General features: G+C 44.4%; 1 protein-coding gene across 1 annotated transcript in view; it reads right to left on the bottom strand.

Moving 5' to 3' along the window:
* The window catches only part of LOC138526013 (uncharacterized), an 805,753-nt gene that overhangs the window by 660,422 nt on the left and 128,127 nt on the right, over positions 1 to 17,204 (bottom strand). The window contains exons 4-7 of the mRNA XM_069636306.1: positions 10,454 to 10,497; positions 9,867 to 10,044; positions 9,557 to 9,606; positions 5,999 to 6,103 (exon numbers count right to left, since the gene is read on the bottom strand). Coding sequence (XP_069492407.1) covers positions 5,999 to 6,103; positions 9,557 to 9,606; positions 9,867 to 10,044; positions 10,454 to 10,497 — 377 coding nt within the window. The remainder of the gene's footprint in view (positions 1 to 5,998; positions 6,104 to 9,556; positions 9,607 to 9,866; positions 10,045 to 10,453; positions 10,498 to 17,204) is intronic.

Consider the following 17,204-nt stretch of genomic DNA (forward strand, 5'->3'; position numbering starts at 1 on the left):
TTTTCAGAATGGAGCCTCAAGACCTTTTGTTTTTGAACTTTGTTGCTTGGAACTTGGGAAAGGGAACATAGAGGATTGTTTGGAACTCTACTACCTTGAGCTAGAGAAAGGTGATCTTGAGACTTTTGCGGAACTTGCTTACACTTGGGGAAGGGGAACTGGAAGAGAGCCGGGAGCTGCAAGAAGCTCCAAATTGTGGGTTATACACTATTTCTTTTTGTTATTGATATCCCTACACATTGTTTAGCTTTAGTTGTGAAGGCAAGTGTAGGTTTTGGACACAGACAGACTTTTAAGTTAAACTCTTGGACACAGACTTTCCTTAGTTTTATTCAGGTAGGGAAATCCCACCTTAGCATAGGGAAAGTTTGGCATTCTACCATCCTGACATTTGATTTAATAAAGTATTTTATTTTGAACTTTAAGTCTGTTTTCTGTGTCTTTCTTCACGATGCCTTCACAGCACCTACACTTGGTTTACCCAATTACCAAAAGCCATTAATCTTGTATTGTCATGTCCAAGAAAGTGGGGTGTTCTCAGGGGGTTTTGACGCAAAGCATGATGATGAACATCAGGCGATTGCATAGTAAATCACTGTGTTAGATGCAGTGGTGACAGCATTGTCCCTTAGTCTGTAATTATTGCCCACAGCCCATTAGCAGTGCAGAGCTCTGGAAAATAGTAATAAGATCATCCCTCATTGTGGTAATGCAGCATGCAGTAACTGCACTGTTGCTCAAAACAAAGACACACCATGTATCTGCAGCCAGAAAAATAAACATTCACTTTTGTCTTAAATTCAGCAAAGGTAACCTTAACATGATGCCCAGTGCTCAATCCAGCATCACATATACCTTGCCCGACAGATGGGGAGCCCCATGTAACAGATGGTCTCAATAATATATCAACTCCCAAGGACAGCTCAAGGGTTTTTATTCACAGGTTGCAAATGGGCAACAAGGGCCACCCTCTCCCCATTCAAGGCATCCTTATTCACAACCCAGTACCATTTTCTCTCACCAACTAATGCCTAATGTTTTCTGCAAGTCACCTTCACACTCCTTTCAACAATCCTTCCTCCTTCTTGTCTCTTGGGCCACCACCTGTGCCTCCTCTGACCTCACTCAAACAACCCATACCTTCCAATTTCCTGTTCCTGGCTTCATCCTCCCCCTCCTTCTCTTTATTGGTCCTCCCCGCTTAATTCGCCTGCTCAATCCTGTCTATTTGTCCCTGAACGGGATGGGTTACAGATGATAAATGCATAAAATAGGGGCTAAGCCCCACCCTTTTCTATTTTGTGGGCTGCAAGCTTTCCAGCAATGGCAGCCGGCATGGAACAGCGCAGAGTAAATGGTGTGGAGCCGCACTGTGGCCATATCAGAGGTAAAGTGATTGCGTAATGGGCGCAAGGTCATGACCAAGAGCCATGGATAAGTGACTTGAATTGTAGCAAGCACAAGTTCATGTCATTGAGCTGCCCTGTGGTCATGCTCCAACTATATACATCCAGGTCTGCAGGCTGCACGTAGTTCTTCGCCACCTCTGGGATAGCAGTGGCTCTGGCTTGCACAGTGGTAGCCTTCCAACCCGAGGCTTAGAGGGGTCCCTGTGGTGGCCCCAATGAACACAGGACACTGGATTGGGGTGGAGGTGTTTATTTTGACACCTTGCATAAACAAAGGTCCTCACAGTTCATAGAGTAGTACTCACAGTTCAGTCTTATTGCAGCAGTCAAGGTGGCTTCACTGCACTTATGATACAGTGGATGGTATTTACATCCTCTACCTGCTAGATCTCCCACAAGGCTTACTTTCAGCCATGGAATTACGCTCTGCAGGTGCATGGATCCGCATATGGTGCAGACTTTAGTTCTAGAGCTGATTGCCCTCTTGAAGCAGAAGCACTGTGGTCAGACAGTCCTCCTGGTGCCTTGCTCCATGTCTGCCGGGTTTCTGGCCCGTTGAGTGCTTCCTGCGCGTAGTCTCGCAAGATGTCGGCTCTGCAAGATCTCGTGTAATAGGTCATCACAGTCCCCATCCCCTTGTGACAGGGGCAGTCTACTGACCCTGTGACTCCCATGATTACCTTTTAACCACAGAAGCACTTACTAGAACATGCCAAGACTTATCCCGACAAGGAGTATTATGTATAAAGCACTTGTATGTTTGTTTTCAGACTAATCAGCGAGGAGCACTGTCCTTTCCTCTTTTAGCCTGTCAGAAAAAATAATGCACCCAACGGCATGTGCAGTCATTGTTCTGCTTTACTCAACACTTGGCAAGTGAGCAGAAATACAATAATGTGCTCTTGAGTAAGGAATTATCTTCACAGTGATTAGCTCTGGTGACCGTGTAAAGGCAGTTTAGTTGTTCCCAAAGCACTTATGTTTTATTTTGCATCTGTGCTCCATGGTGTGGCACACATTGCAAAAGGGGGAATGGTAGCTGTTGTAGTCCTTATCTGTACCACAATATGGTGTCAGCATGTACCCCTGCGCCTGTGGGCCCCGAGGGGGCCATAGCATACAAACACACGCAGGAGCCAGCTTATGGAACAACCTCCTTGACTGCCCTATACATACCTCCATCCCGGGCTCTAGTAGCACCTCTCTTCCTCCCCTGTCCCTCGTGTCAAGTCCTTCCTCCTCGCCTTAAGGTGGCCCCTCACTTAAGGTGGCACGCTCACTTTCACCCTTCAACAGTAACCAAGCTACCGAAGCACTGGTATGACCCAGGTTTTTTGCAAGCATCAGAGCAGTTTTGCCATCGCTATTAAATCTGCCAACAATAGACCATGGGAAAGGGCGTACATGTAGAGCATGTAGCACACCCTGGCCCTATAGATTTCCTTTGCTCAGTTGCAGTGTGACTTCATCCAGCTGCCAAAAGTGGCAGGCTGTGAGTATGTTCTTGTTTTGATTGTTATGGCTTCAAAATGGATAGAGATGAATCCGACTCACAAAGTTTACACACAGGCTGTTATAAAGCCTCCATAATGGGACTTTATTCCTCATTTTTGCGTGCCAGAGAGCAATAACAATGACCGATTAACACACTTCCTGGGGAAACTGAGTGATACCGAATGTACTGAATATTCAGAAAACGCTGCCCATCCCTTATCACTGACAAGCAGAGGCAGTAAAAAGACAAAATGGAACCCTGAAAAATTAAACTTGCAAAATATACACAGAAACTGGTTTGATGTGGCCAAATGGCTGCTTCTGGCTTTAATGAGCATGCAGGAAACCTTATATTGGGTCACAGGATTGAGTCCCTGTGAAATTCCCACTGGAATGGCGATGGGTCCTCTACCTGAGGCTCTGCCAGTTCCTGTGAGCTGAGGCAATATCCAGGTGCTGGATGATGCTGCATTGTCAAGACCCAGTCAACATTTTAAAATGAATTCATTGACCGGTATGGGGGTGATCCGAAGAGAGCCAGCAGCTGTCATTCTTCCCAACCCACCAGCTGAGTTTTTATGAAAACCCATCAGAGGAGGAATTGGTTGTTCTTTTGAAGTTTTGCTGCTAACACACACAGTAGTCTATTGCAAAGATGTTGCAGCCTGGACTCTTCTGAAGGCTAGTGTTGTCGCTAGTTGATGTACTCCTGCAAACCCAGTTGTGGGCAGGCTGCTTATTAGAGTGGTTATTGATCTATTGCACCTGGACTCATGTGAGAGACATTGGTAGGTGCATTGTTTTGGAAAGAGTGGCACTTTAGTGAGGAAAATGGAGCACAGTAGAAATAACTACTACAGAAATAAGAGACTAGACTTGATGGGACAAATGAGGTATATTTATTTATTGGGTATTTTGAATGTGCCTATACAGCAAATGGTGTTTCAAGGCGCAATGTATAGTGGTGTGGCAGGGAGGAAATAGTGCATCAAAGGAATGTGGAGTGACATACTATCTTGATTTTATTCCTTGAGCAAGTGAGTGCAAGCGAGTGCAATTCAGACAACTACCATCTGATTGCCAGAAAGGATTTGCAGAGGCTGTCACCTCCACTGAGCAGGATACTGGTTATCAGTGGTCTGTACTGCAGATAGGCCTTGTCAAGAAAGCAGGTCACCCACAGATGTTCCCCTGGGATAGCTGGAGAGAAAGTGGGTGCTGCTTTCTTCTTAGATGTCTTAATCTTCACATCTATGCAAGCAGACTTTGGGACATATTGCACACCTCCAATAAAGTTCCAATTATAATCCTTCAGTAGTCCAAAGATGATTCAACAGAGGGAGTGATCTCACCCTCTTAAATAGGCAATCTGCTACAGTGGACTGGTCCCCTTCTGGCCTTCAGTAAGGGGTCCAATCTTGCCTGCTTTGTTCAGATCTTTTGCCTGGTGATGTCAGTGTCAGAGTGGTTTGTCTGCAGGAGGTGGAGAGTGGGAAAAGGAAGTGTGGGAGCTTTGGGAGATTCCAAGATGATGGATCCCTTCTGTGGACTGGCAAAACTTTCCTTGCAATTCTGTGCCCTCACCACCCTGGTGTGAGCTCTCCATTTCCCTAGCACTCCTTGCCTTTGAAGGAATGGTTACCAGCTAACCCTCAGGAATATTTCCTGCCTTCTGAGGAGGGTGACACACCTTCCCAGAAAGATCAAAATGGGAAGATTGGGGGTTCCTGGGTTGGGCTCAAATGGTTGTTTTTTGTATAACTCAGTCCTATACGGCTGATACAAATAAAGCCCTGTCATTGAATGAGTCACTAGCAACCAAGCTGACAATAAAATGACATCAAAACGTTTTAGCTAGTATAATTTTAGGCTCCCAGAGGCCTCAATGTTAAAACTAGACATGGCTTGTATTTTAATCTGCCACTTGACCCTCAGACTGCACAGTTATAGAATTTAGATCAGGGCTGTTAACTGTTAAAGGCAGTTCCTGGATGTTGGAACTTTGGGTTCCATCAGGCTGCTTACAGGAATCCACGTCACTCTGAACTGCCATGTTGCCAGATTGTAGGCCATCTGCTGAGAGATGACAGAAGACAGGCTCCGCAAAGTTACCAGTTTGCACTATACTTTTCATCATAGAGAATTATGAAAGTGGGATCTGGTTAGAAGGTCTCACTTTCAGGGACAGAATAAGTTGATTATTTTACATTAACAAATCAAACAAACTCTGACTAGTCCACCGCCACAGATGCCGTTCTGTCCCAATCACCTCTCTTTCAAGCTAGCTGCATCTTCTGCCTTGGCACATAAATTACCAGAACTTCTCCCCTGACACGTACACTACTGAACAGGTTAACCAGGTAGCTAGGGGATGGATAAAGCCACAACCGTTAGCTGTGCTATCATAAACATTGTTTACATGAACTGTAATGTTGTGGGGCTAAATTGTGTAGCACTGGATCTTAGGGGAAATATCAGAAATCTGGAAAAGATATGCATCTGGTCAAGAAAACAGTAAACATTTTGAACAAATCTCAACACCAGAATTAGTACTGTATTTGCAAACTGATTTTGCATCTGGACGGCACATCCCCATTTCTTTTTAGAACCAATTTATGTACCACTGTGCGATTTCACACGTTTCGGCTCTGCCATCAGTTGGTGGGGGAATGGTATGACGTGCAAATAACCTAGTAGAAAGCATAAGGTTTCTGTTGCGAAGTACTTGTTCTGTATGCATGGAATGCTGATGTGAGGCAGCGGAATGTTTGGTGATGAATGTAGTGTGAAGGTTCCAGCTCAAGTCAGTTGAGTCTGGGTGATGGGACCCAGTGGTTCCCTACATAATATCTTGTTGTAACTTGTAATAAAGTTATGCTAATAAGCTACAAGTGTGTACAGAAGTACCATTATTACAGTTTCATAGGCCATTCAAATCTAAAATAGTAATGCTGAATGAAAAAAGAAGACAGCTAAGCAGTATCTTTCCAGCAGAAACATAATAGATTGTGCCTGATTAATAATGGGGAAAACATTACTTTTCATGCATAGTTAGGTGACATTTTTAATAGTAAATAGTGGTGGAAAACACTTACTCTCTCCAATCTGCAGTGTGAATATTCCACGGCCAAGGGGGGGAATTCATCTATCAGAGCGGACCTCCAGGCCTCATCAGTAGACTCTAAGAACTCCTGCATGAACTAGGACATGAAAGAAGGCCAGCGTTTCACATTTGCTTAATGAATGAAATTATTGACATGGAAGGAGATATGCTGGATGACCTTCTACCACACCTGGCACAAGGTGAGTTTTTGAAGCATTTATTTCATATAAAATAAGAGGCCCCCCTGATCCAACAGCTCCGCTAACTGTCACTCACATAGCAGCAGAGCCCTTCTTAAGCCATGCACAGAACCTAGAATGTTAACAGGTTCCCCTGGAGACAGGATAAACAATCCATCACAAACTCAGCCCAAGTGTGCTGAACAATCTGGACTGAATGTAAACACATCATGTTATGCATAGCTGTAAATACACCCACAGCAGTTACATCCATATTAAAATGTAAACACATAACACATATCCCTCCTTATACATACATGAAAGAAATAAAACTAAAATGCAAACATTTTTAGAATGATTAGGATGCAATGGCCTAGCACACCTCCCTCGTCCTACACATGTAAGGAATCACATGGGAGCGTACCATCACATCACTTCACTACTCAACCACTAGCCCCACTTACTGAGAGTTTCACTGTAATCACACTTTTATTCCAGGTCCTTCCATCTTCTAGTACTACAGCATCTACACACTCTCACAGACCAGCAAACGAACTATCCCCTTTAGTCACACCGCAAGGTCTGCGTACCCAAACTCTATCCCTTTCGTCTACTCTGGTGATTCGGGCCTTTTTCTTGTTATCATATCTTTGTTTCATGTCCTCACATTTAGAAAGTACTCTTCCTCTAAGCGCCTCTTCCTCCCAATCCACAAACTTCATCCTACCTAACCATGGAGGACAGACTGAAGTGGATGCCTTTCTCCTCCTCCAAACGTCAAAAGGAACCAACCCTGTGGTCACATGTGGAGCTAATCTATATGCATATACCACGTTGTCTATATTTTCTTCCAAGCTTTTACTTCCTTGAATCCCCATGCCAATACACTGCATAAGCGTTCTATTAAATCTTTCAACAACTCCAATGGTGGCTCAATGGAACAATGAAGATGTGTTTTGTTTTACTCCTATCCCCTGCAAGAATCCTTTTATAACTTTGTAGGTGAATTGTACTCCATTGTCAATTAAATGTTTGCTGTGAAATCCCTCTCTTTGAAAAATGTCATCAACAAATTGTAGAACCACCCATGAATCTCTCACTTGAACAACCTTGGTCTCCATCCATTTTGTCAACCAAGACAAACACATATTTTGTATCCCACCCCTCGACCAGATCAGCCCCAATATATCCAATGCAACATAATCTCAAGGCATCCTCTGAAAATCCAGCGGTTTAAGTGGCTGCACATATGTTTTAAGAGCCTTGTCTGAAGCATGGCACTCTCTGCACTCCTTGATTTACTCTTCCATCTCTTTGTCTAGTCCTGGTGACCAACAGTCTGCCCACAGGCAACCCTTAGTCTTCCTCATCCCCAGATGCCCACCATGAGCCAACTCCAATAATCTCTTCCTTACATCTGCAGGGGTAACATTGCAACCTGAACCATAGGACACAACCGTCCTCCAACTCAAGTCATCTTTAACTCTATGAAATGCCTCCAAAATGGACTCACTTTTCCAATGTGACCATTCATTATTGACCATATGTCTCACCCTGCAAAATTCAGCATCTTCCCTGTTTGCTTCCTCCCAGTCATCCTGAGAAATGGTGTCCTCACACACCACAAACAACTCTTGTGATGATTCTCCTTCATCAGACACTTGAGTAGCACCTGATCCATTTTGGGATAAATGATCAGCAATTACATTCTCTTTGCCAGGTACAATCTCAACCGAGAGGTCATGCTCCTGAAGGTGCAATTCTGTGTGATATTCTATCGAGTCCCTTAGATGTAAAGACCAACACCAAAGGCTTCTGGTAATTTAGAATGGTAAACCTCCTTCCCCACAGAAATGCTCTAAACTTTCTTATGACCCACAAAACACATGAAGCCTCAATTTTGAAAAAATAATATCTGGGCTCAGTATCATTGAGGACCCTTGACGAAAGTGCAAAAATTCTCTCCACTCTGTTGTCTCTTTGTAAAAGTACAGCTCGTAGCCCTGTCCCACTCACATCTGTCAGGACATATCTCTCTTTCTTAGTGTCAAAACATGCCAAAATTGGCACAGTTGAGATAGCATTCTTATTCCAACAAATTCCTGTCCACGCACCACTGTCCATTCAAACTTGGTATCCTTTTTGCTCAGTGCCCTGATATTTTTTTGCAGCCATCAGAAAAATTCCTTATGAACATAGAGCAATATTCAACTACTCCAGTGCTTAATTTGTGGGGGTGTTTTCCAGGGCTCAGCACTGGCACTTATTTCCGAGTACCGGCACTTATTGTCTCAGACTCAGATTGATTATGGAGTACGGATAGCCAGAGCATCCATCAATCCCAATGAGCAGGTGCGAGCTGTAGTTTAACCCCAAATGTGTCGACACTGTAGGGAGCACCTGTGGGTGGTGGCAGCAATGGTGGGGAACTGCCCGCCGAAGTGTCACAAGCGTGCTAGAAAATATTTGGGCCCTGGCACTTATTTTCTTACAAATTAAGCACCAAACTACTCCTAAAATGATAACACTCCCTGCTTATCTTTTGGAGGTTTACATCCAAGAATGGAACCCACCAGACTTTCCTTGGCCGAGACGCCCTCTCCAGTAAGTATACGCCCTATATAACCAATTTCTGGTACTCTGAAACAACATTTACTCCTCTGTAGCGTGAGTCCTGCTCCATGCGATTTGTAACACAACATTCAATTTGTCATCATGTTCATCCACAGTTGTCCCCATCACCAATATGTCATCTTGATACAAGATCACACCCTCTACTCCACCAAGTATTGCTTTCATGGCACGTTGAAAGAATGCTGCTGCCAAAATAAGGCCAAATGGCAATCTTTGAATACATATGTCCCTTTGTAAGTAATAAATGCCATGAGGTCTCGAGTCAAGCCGCAGCGCAACAATACCTGGTGGTAAGCAGAGGCAAGGTCCAAAGTGGTGAATACTCTATCCTCTAGCACTGGCTGTGAGACATATCAATTCCCCTATATTAGGTAAGGGGAACCTGTCAAGTTTCTCAGAAAGAGTCAGAAGAGTGAGAGGACAGTGGCGAGTTATGGAAACACAAGGCAATGCAACATCATTGCCTGCAGCATGCGCCAATGCAAACCACATACATGTGGCATCATAGCAACAGTACAACCCATTAGGCTTAGTGCAATAACTTTAGAGATCAAAAGGGGTCACAGGCAGTTCACAGAAGTAGAAACCAGAAACATTGACACTGTCAGGTGAAAGGACTAATAATAAACACATCTGTATACAAACAAGTTGTTACTGGGTGGTGTGCATCATGCATTGCACCAACACATATATAAATAGGGCACAGATGGACTGAAGCTGAAGGTGAAATCCCTTACCGTGTATAACTTTTCAGTCCAAATGTCAAGATCCATTCTATGGGTGCATCCTTCAAAAGAAGACATAATTGTGAAAAGTGATTAAACCCACTAAGAGCCAACACAGAGAATTTTCTTTATATATGCAGAGGGTGAGCGGGAACATTTTCACTACCAAGGCATCTGCGTCCATGAGTAAAACCTGAGCTTTTAACCAACACCATTGATCCATACAAATCCCATCCCACCATCTGGGAAGTACTGTGCATTGATGGACTGCGATAGTCAGTGCTTAGTATGTGACTGTATGTTGGCATTAGGACTAACTCACTGTATAAGTAATTCAGCAGTTTTTGGATCCTGGGTATGATGATGTCCTCCAGAGGGGGGCAGTGTACATAGATCCATGCGATCATGCGTTTCAGGGCAGGCACTCCTTCATCAGAGAGAAATTTCACTGATCTCACATGCCAAATGGTCTGCTCTACATAGGGATGCGATGCGATGACCTGAAACATCAGAATACGAGTACACCCATCACCCAAAAAGGAAACAGTAGGGTGGATGAGTAAAAATAAGCAAATGTTCATGCATCTTTAACTAAGAACTGTCTGTAACAAGCACCACGATGCCCTCAGGCTGTTGCGCGCTCTACAAATCCGAATAAATAAATAAATCTATAATGAAATAAATAAGCAGTAAAATCAGAGAAAGGAGGGCCGATGAGAGAAATATGTAGGCACATATTGGTAATATACAGGAATTTAGAATCAGAAAAGCGGAAGAGGAGATGGGGGAGGGGAAGGAAGATTAAGGGGGATGAGGAGGGTAGGGGGCATATGCGGGGAGAGGAGGGGAGAGCAGGAGAGAGAAGAAGAGGAGAATAGAAGAGGGGAGAGGAGAGAAGAGAAGACTCACCAGAAATGTAAGGATTTTGGTGTTTGATGGAACGCGTTGTTCACCTGTTCACAAAAATAAACAGTTATTGATAAGAAAAGCAATACAGCAAAATAATTGGCAGGTGCGTATGGAGACAGGGATCACAGGTGATAATCAGTCATAAACAAAGTTAGCAAAACCATGTAGGAAATTGAAGCACATTCATGAAAACCTGTTTTCTCGAGTTTGCTTCGTTGCGGCTCTGGCCGTTAACGAACATGAGTTCCCACCTACCCTAGAAAGGCCTCTGGTCCCAAGGTTTCTGGTCCCACTCATGACCATGAATATAGTTTGAAAGGTCCCTTATATCCACCTAGGTCAGAGTGTGTCCTGAGGTGGCTCCTCCACATCCTGGAATCTTCTTTCAATCAGCCTCACGCACACTACTTCCTCCAGTTTGATCTGGTACTAATGATAATTTGCTCCTCGTGCACCATTCCTTCCACTTAACAACCGGTCTTGTTATTACCCAATCCAGAGGGACATAATTCATCGGTAGGTACGTTGTAGGGCTATATTGGACTCTACAGCATCACAATTGGGTGGCACTCAGAACTCAAGTACAAGCTTAATTCGCTGAGTTATCTGTCCGGCTCCACCGCAGCCTGCACTACCATGCCATTGGAGACGTTGAGGTTAGAGCAGCAAAGGGAGGAATGCAATGGGGTAAATGAACTGGCTCTTTTAGAGAAAATTTCCCCAAAATGTCACCGCCCAGAAAAAGGCACACACCAACTCCGAAATGATAATATTTAGGCTGATAAAAGGCACTGGGAGCAACTACAAAAAGCACAATGAGGTTAATAACGACACTGAACTCAAAGATGTATTTGAGGGCGGAGTAAAGTGACACTTTAGGGAATACAACATGTTGGCTCCTGCTAGCCCACTGCGTGACGAATGCAGAGAGAGTACAAAAAGGGAAAATAGTAGTCAGACTGTCGATGTGGGCGTAGGAAGATGCACTCGTAAGCGGCCAAAGACGACAAACTGGACACCACTCAAAAGACAAGGGACTTGTTTGGCTTCCTGTACTACTACACTTTGATCCCTGGGAGAAAGATGGTGGCTGTCTTTCGATTCAGCAAGCTCCTGTGCACTGGTGTTCACTGGCAATGGGAAATAGGTTTAGCATTCTTTAAGTAGGATAGGAATCCTTATTCAAGGTGCAAAGTTGACTGGGGTTCAAGCTTAAATTGTCTTTCCTTGGGCCTGCTTGGTAGAGGCCAGTCATAAACACAGACCACACAACCTTCCCCCCCTTTCATCACTCCAGCTTTTCCCATGACTTGAATGATGTAGAAAGGAGTGCTGAACTTTGACATGATGCCTTTGGATTGGCATTGCAGCTTCAGCTTGACCCAGTCACCGATGTGGAAATCATGTGGGGCCGGGCATGGCGTGCCTTGCACGAAGCAGTGCGTGTCTTCTACCGAGAACACTCTGGAGATGGAACGAAGGAGATGCATGTAGAATGTGCCCAAGCGTCAGACATCTGGTGTTCGTTGGGCATTCACTCTTTAGGCCAAATTTCAAAACTCCCATGGTGGGAGAAGCAGTCACCCTATGGGCGCCAATGGCACAGTGTAGAGCATAGTGGCAGTCACTCACTCGCAGATTGGCCAACTGCTGAGGTTTCTTTAAGGATCTATCCACCCTCTTAGCCCAGTCATTAAGTCCCAGTGATATAGAGCAGATCTGATTTGGTGCAAATCTGCATGCAGCATGAAAAGAGGGATTTAGCACCACTGCATCCCTTTGACTAAGTAGCATGTAGTCAAGGGCCCAATAGGGTCTATTCCCAGCTTTTCCCAGATTCCATGCTTGTCCTCAACGGGATGCGGGTCACCATCCATGTGTCCCCTCTCTTGCAGGTGGCAAATGTGTGAATGCCACTTTCTACATCTTTATCCATCTCAGATCACCAATATGTATTCAACAGCCTGTGATTGGTGAGGATTACACCTAGATGCACCTCATGAGCCATGGTGATAAGCATGTTCCAGACGAAGGTGAGCAAAATTAGGGTGTCAACTCTCACACCAGGCCAGACTCTTCGGCCAGTGTATCTTCTACTATCTAGTAGGACTGCAGACCAATGGGTGGACATTTTTTTGAAGGCACACATTTTTTAATGAATTTGTCACTAGTCACTAACACAGCATGTTCTGCAGTCTGATCACACCAAGAAGTCTTGCTGACTACATTGGTGATCGGATTGCAGGAAGACATCATAAACAGAGGCAGGCCACTACACATTCATGTGTATCCCATGGCATGGAGGAAGCGGTGGAGACAGGTAACCTGGAGAGGGAGTCAGCTTGTTGGTTTTTCCAACCTGTAGTGTATTGATCTCAAAGCTGTATTTGTGCAACGTGACCCACAAGAAACCCAAACTAAGCAAGGTCTTTTTCATTACAGCAGGCACAAAGAAATGGATAAGCAGTTTGTGGTCGGTGCGAAGATGGAAACGGTGACCACACATGTAAAAGAAAACATTTTCGTTGCGGCACAAGCTCAATTCTTAAATGGTTATTTTAAGGAGCCATAATTGAATGGGAAAGAAAGGTAACCATAAGGGGCCCGATTCATGGAAAAGTGCACATTGATCCCGCAAAGCCTGCACGCCGAAAACGACCATGCACGGGCCTGCGCGCAGAAGTTCATCTGCATGTTCTGGAATTGTTTGGCCAAAGTAACCGTATATGCAAGTTGCAGCCGGAATGCCCCAGACATGCCCCCACGCAAAGCAGAAACAGCCATGAACAGCTACCTTTGCGTGTTCCCCAGGTGCAAATACATGCACCCTCAAAACAGTGCGTTGGTTCTCACGAGTAGGCCAGTATCCCAGGAACCCTGTGTGGGGTCCTCCGTAACTGTTCCCGGCACCCCGACAACATGCGCATGAATTTTCATAACCCGGGTTAAACTCAGAAAATCTGCGTACCAACCCCGTAAACCATTCGTGCACCCCACTACACTGTGTACACGCACTCCTAAGTTAGTTCGGAGTCCCGGCTGCGTACATACACCCCTAAATCAGACACAACGATCTTACCTGTACGCAGTGAATCGTATGCGCAGGTGTCTGTACGCCTGCCTTCTGCTGGTGGATAGTATGTGGGCTTTGCGTGGCTATTTCCCCACCGAGAGGTTTTGCGCTCGGATCCATTAATACGTATCATTCCACGCAATAGTGGGCATGCAATGGACTGCCTATGGGCCGTGCCTCGTACGCACAGAGTTTCCCTTGCTCTTCCTCATTTTCCAAATTCCGCCCCCTACACTGTCCTCTGCGCACGCAAGCCACATCGATGCTCTGCATGGTGTCTCGCACAAGGCACTCGGCCTCTCGCAGTGATGTGCCGAGCGTGCGCAAAGTCCCCGAAGAGTACAAAAAAGTGCAGCGCAGTCGGTTCCATGAATCGACAAATGGGATTTTGCACAAAGTTAGGCACGCAAAGTCCCGATTTTCTGCGCAGATAATTACATAAATTGGGCCCCATGTCTGTTGTTATGTGGGATTGTGATATGACTGTACCAAGCCCCATGACACTGGCATCTACAGCACTGGTGGTGAGGGCATCAGGATGAAAGGCTTAAAGCATGACATATGCACAATTTCTCGTTTGATCACACTAGAAGCTCCCCGACACTCATCCTTCCAGCAGAAATACACTTTTTAGTAGCGCAGCGCCTGCATCATTTCTATCTTGGAAGAGAAATTACTCAATGAGTCCCGTGAAAGAAAGCAGTTGTTTCTTGTTCACGGGTACTTGCAATTTCTTGATGGCATCAACAAGTGAGACTTTGGGAAGAATCATGTCGGCAGAGTGATCGTAGTTAAGGTATTCCGACTTCTGCTTGAAGAGCTGCCATGTCGACTGCAAAGAGTCATGCCACTGGATTTAGTTCTCTACAGTAGGCCCCATGGTAGCATTTTGGCCATCTTCCCAGGCCCTTTGCACCAGAAAGTCGTGCTGAAAGAAAATAACTCTGGTAATGCCAGTCAGAAGATGGGTTACAAGTTATTGTTATTGTTATTTTGCATTTATATAGCGCCTTATATACCATTGGTATGGTCTGAAGGCGCTGGTAGGTTGAACGCCCTTGGGAACCGAAGTTCAGGTCAGTATAGAGAGTAGAGGGAGTCCAAAGGTGCGTGTGCGCACTAGGTATGTGTGCAGCTGGTGCGGAAATCGAGTGGTAGCTGCTTTTTAGTTGTACGTGTGGTGGTTGAGAGGTCAGGAGTATGTGTTTGCTCTGGTCGGTTTTACCCAGAACGAGTGTGGCTGCGTTAGGCCTGAGGAGAACGCCTGGCTGGGGGGGGTGAATCCAGCAATGATTACTTAGAGTGATGTGGAGTAAGAGAGAGATGTGGATATGAGAACAGTTATACCGAATGGTGTCATAGTATCTCTGTGTTCTAGATGAGTGGTGGTGTAAGAGGGAGAGTAAGCGTGGGGTTTGGTATGATGTATGTTTTCAAGTGTTTCTTTCATTCCAAAGCATATTAAGCATCGTCTGTTGTACAAATTCGTCCGTTCCTCATATTCGTCCGCTCCACACATTCGTTCAGTCATTATCATCGTCTAGTTCACACCCTCGTACACTTCTAAACGCTGCTGGGAACAGTTCTGAATTCAACTTTCACAGAGAGGCTATTGGGTGCAACTTTCAAGTGTAACTGGGTACACTTCTAAAATGCTATTGGGTACACTTCTAAATTAAGGTGGGAACCGTTTTACAATCAGCTATCAGATAGGCTATTGGGTGCAGCTTCTAGATGCAATTGGGTATATTTCTAAAATGCTGTTGGATACACTTCTAATTGCAAGAGGGTACAATTTCTAATTCAACTTTCTCTGAGGAGGTGCGGGGTACAGTTCTAGTTGCGAGTGGGAACAGTTCTTTATTCAACTTTCACAGAGAGGCTATTGGGTGCAAACTTTCAGGTGCAACTGGGTACACTTCTAAATGCAAGTGGGAACAGTTCTAAATTTCAGCTTTCACAGAGAGGCTATTGGGTGCAGCTTCTGAATGCAATTGGGTACACTTCTAAATGCCGTTGGGTACATTTCTACATGTAAGAGAGAACAGTTCTAAATCAACTTTCTCACAGAGGCTAACCGGCGCAACTTCCAACTCTAATTGGATACACTTCCAGGAGCAGGTGGGAGCAGTTCTAATGCGGGTGGTAACGGATTTAAATTCAACTTTCGCAGAAAGGCTATTGGGCGCAGCTTCTAAATGCAATTGGGTACAATTCTAATGCAGGTGAGGACAATTCTAAATTCGACTTTCTCAGAGAGGCTATTGGGTGCAGCTTCTAAATGCAATTGGGTACACTTCTAAATGCCGTTGGGTACACTTCTACATGCAAGAGGGAACAATTCTAATTCAACTTTCTCAGAGAGGCTATCCGGCGCAGCCTCTGAATGCAACTGAGAACACTTCTAAATGCAGGTGGGAACAATTTTAAATTCAACTATCACAGAGAGGCTAATTGGGGACAGCTTCTAAATGCAAATTCTAGTGTATCTTTCTCAGAGGGCTATCCGGCGTACTTCTAAATGCTAACATTCACAATTCCATCTAAGAGTGGACATGCTAACATTCACAATTCCATCTAAGAGTGGACATGTTAACATTCACAATTCCATCTAAGAACATGCTAACATTCACAATTCCATCAAGGAGTGGACATGCTAACATTCATAATTCCATCTAAGAGTGGACATGCTAACATTCAAAATTCCATCTAAGAGTGGACATGCTAACATTCACAATTCCATCTAAGATCATGCTAACATTCACAATTCCATCAAGGAGTGGACATGCTAACATTCACAATTCCATCAAGGAGTGGACATGCTAACATTCACAATTCCATCTAAGAGTGGACATGCTAACATTCATAATTCCATCTAAGAGTGGACATGCTAACACTCACAATTCCATCAAGGAGTGGACATGCTAACGTTCACAATTCCATCTAAGAGTGGACATGCTAACATTCATAATTCCATCTAAGAGTGGACATGCTAACACTCACAATTCCATCAAGGAGTGGACATGCTAACATTCACAATTCCATCTAAGAGTGGACATGCTAACATTCACAATTCCATCTAAGAACATGCTAACATTCACAATTCCATAAAGGAGTGGACATGCTAACATTCACAATTCCATAAAGGAGTGGACATGCTAACATTCACAATTCCATCTAAGAGTGGACATGCTAACATTCACAATTCCATCTAAGAGTGGACATGCTAACATTCACAATTCCATCTAAGAGTGGACATGCTAACATTCACAATTCCATCACGGAGTGGACATGCTAACATTCACAATTCCATCAAGGAGTGGACATGCTAACATTCACAATTCCATCTAAGAGTGGACATGCTAACATTCATAATTCCATCTAAGAGTGGACATGCTAACACTCACAATTCCATCAAGGAGTGGACATGCTAACATTCACAATTCCATCTAAGAGTGGACATGCTAACATTCACAATTCCATCTAAGAGTGGAACATGCTAACATTCATAATTCCATCTAAGAGTGGACATGCTAACACTCACAATTCCATCAAGGAGTGGACATGCTAACATTCACAATTCCATATAAGAGTGGACATGCTAACATTCACAATTCCATCTAAGAGTGGACATGCTAACATTCACAATTCCATCTAAGAACATGCTAACATTCACAA

This window comes from Ambystoma mexicanum, chromosome 7p, assembly GCF_040938575.1.
Source record: "Ambystoma mexicanum isolate Mex_15411 chromosome 7p, UKY_AmexF1_1, whole genome shotgun sequence".
Classification (NCBI taxonomy): Eukaryota; Metazoa; Chordata; class Amphibia; order Caudata; family Ambystomatidae; genus Ambystoma; species Ambystoma mexicanum.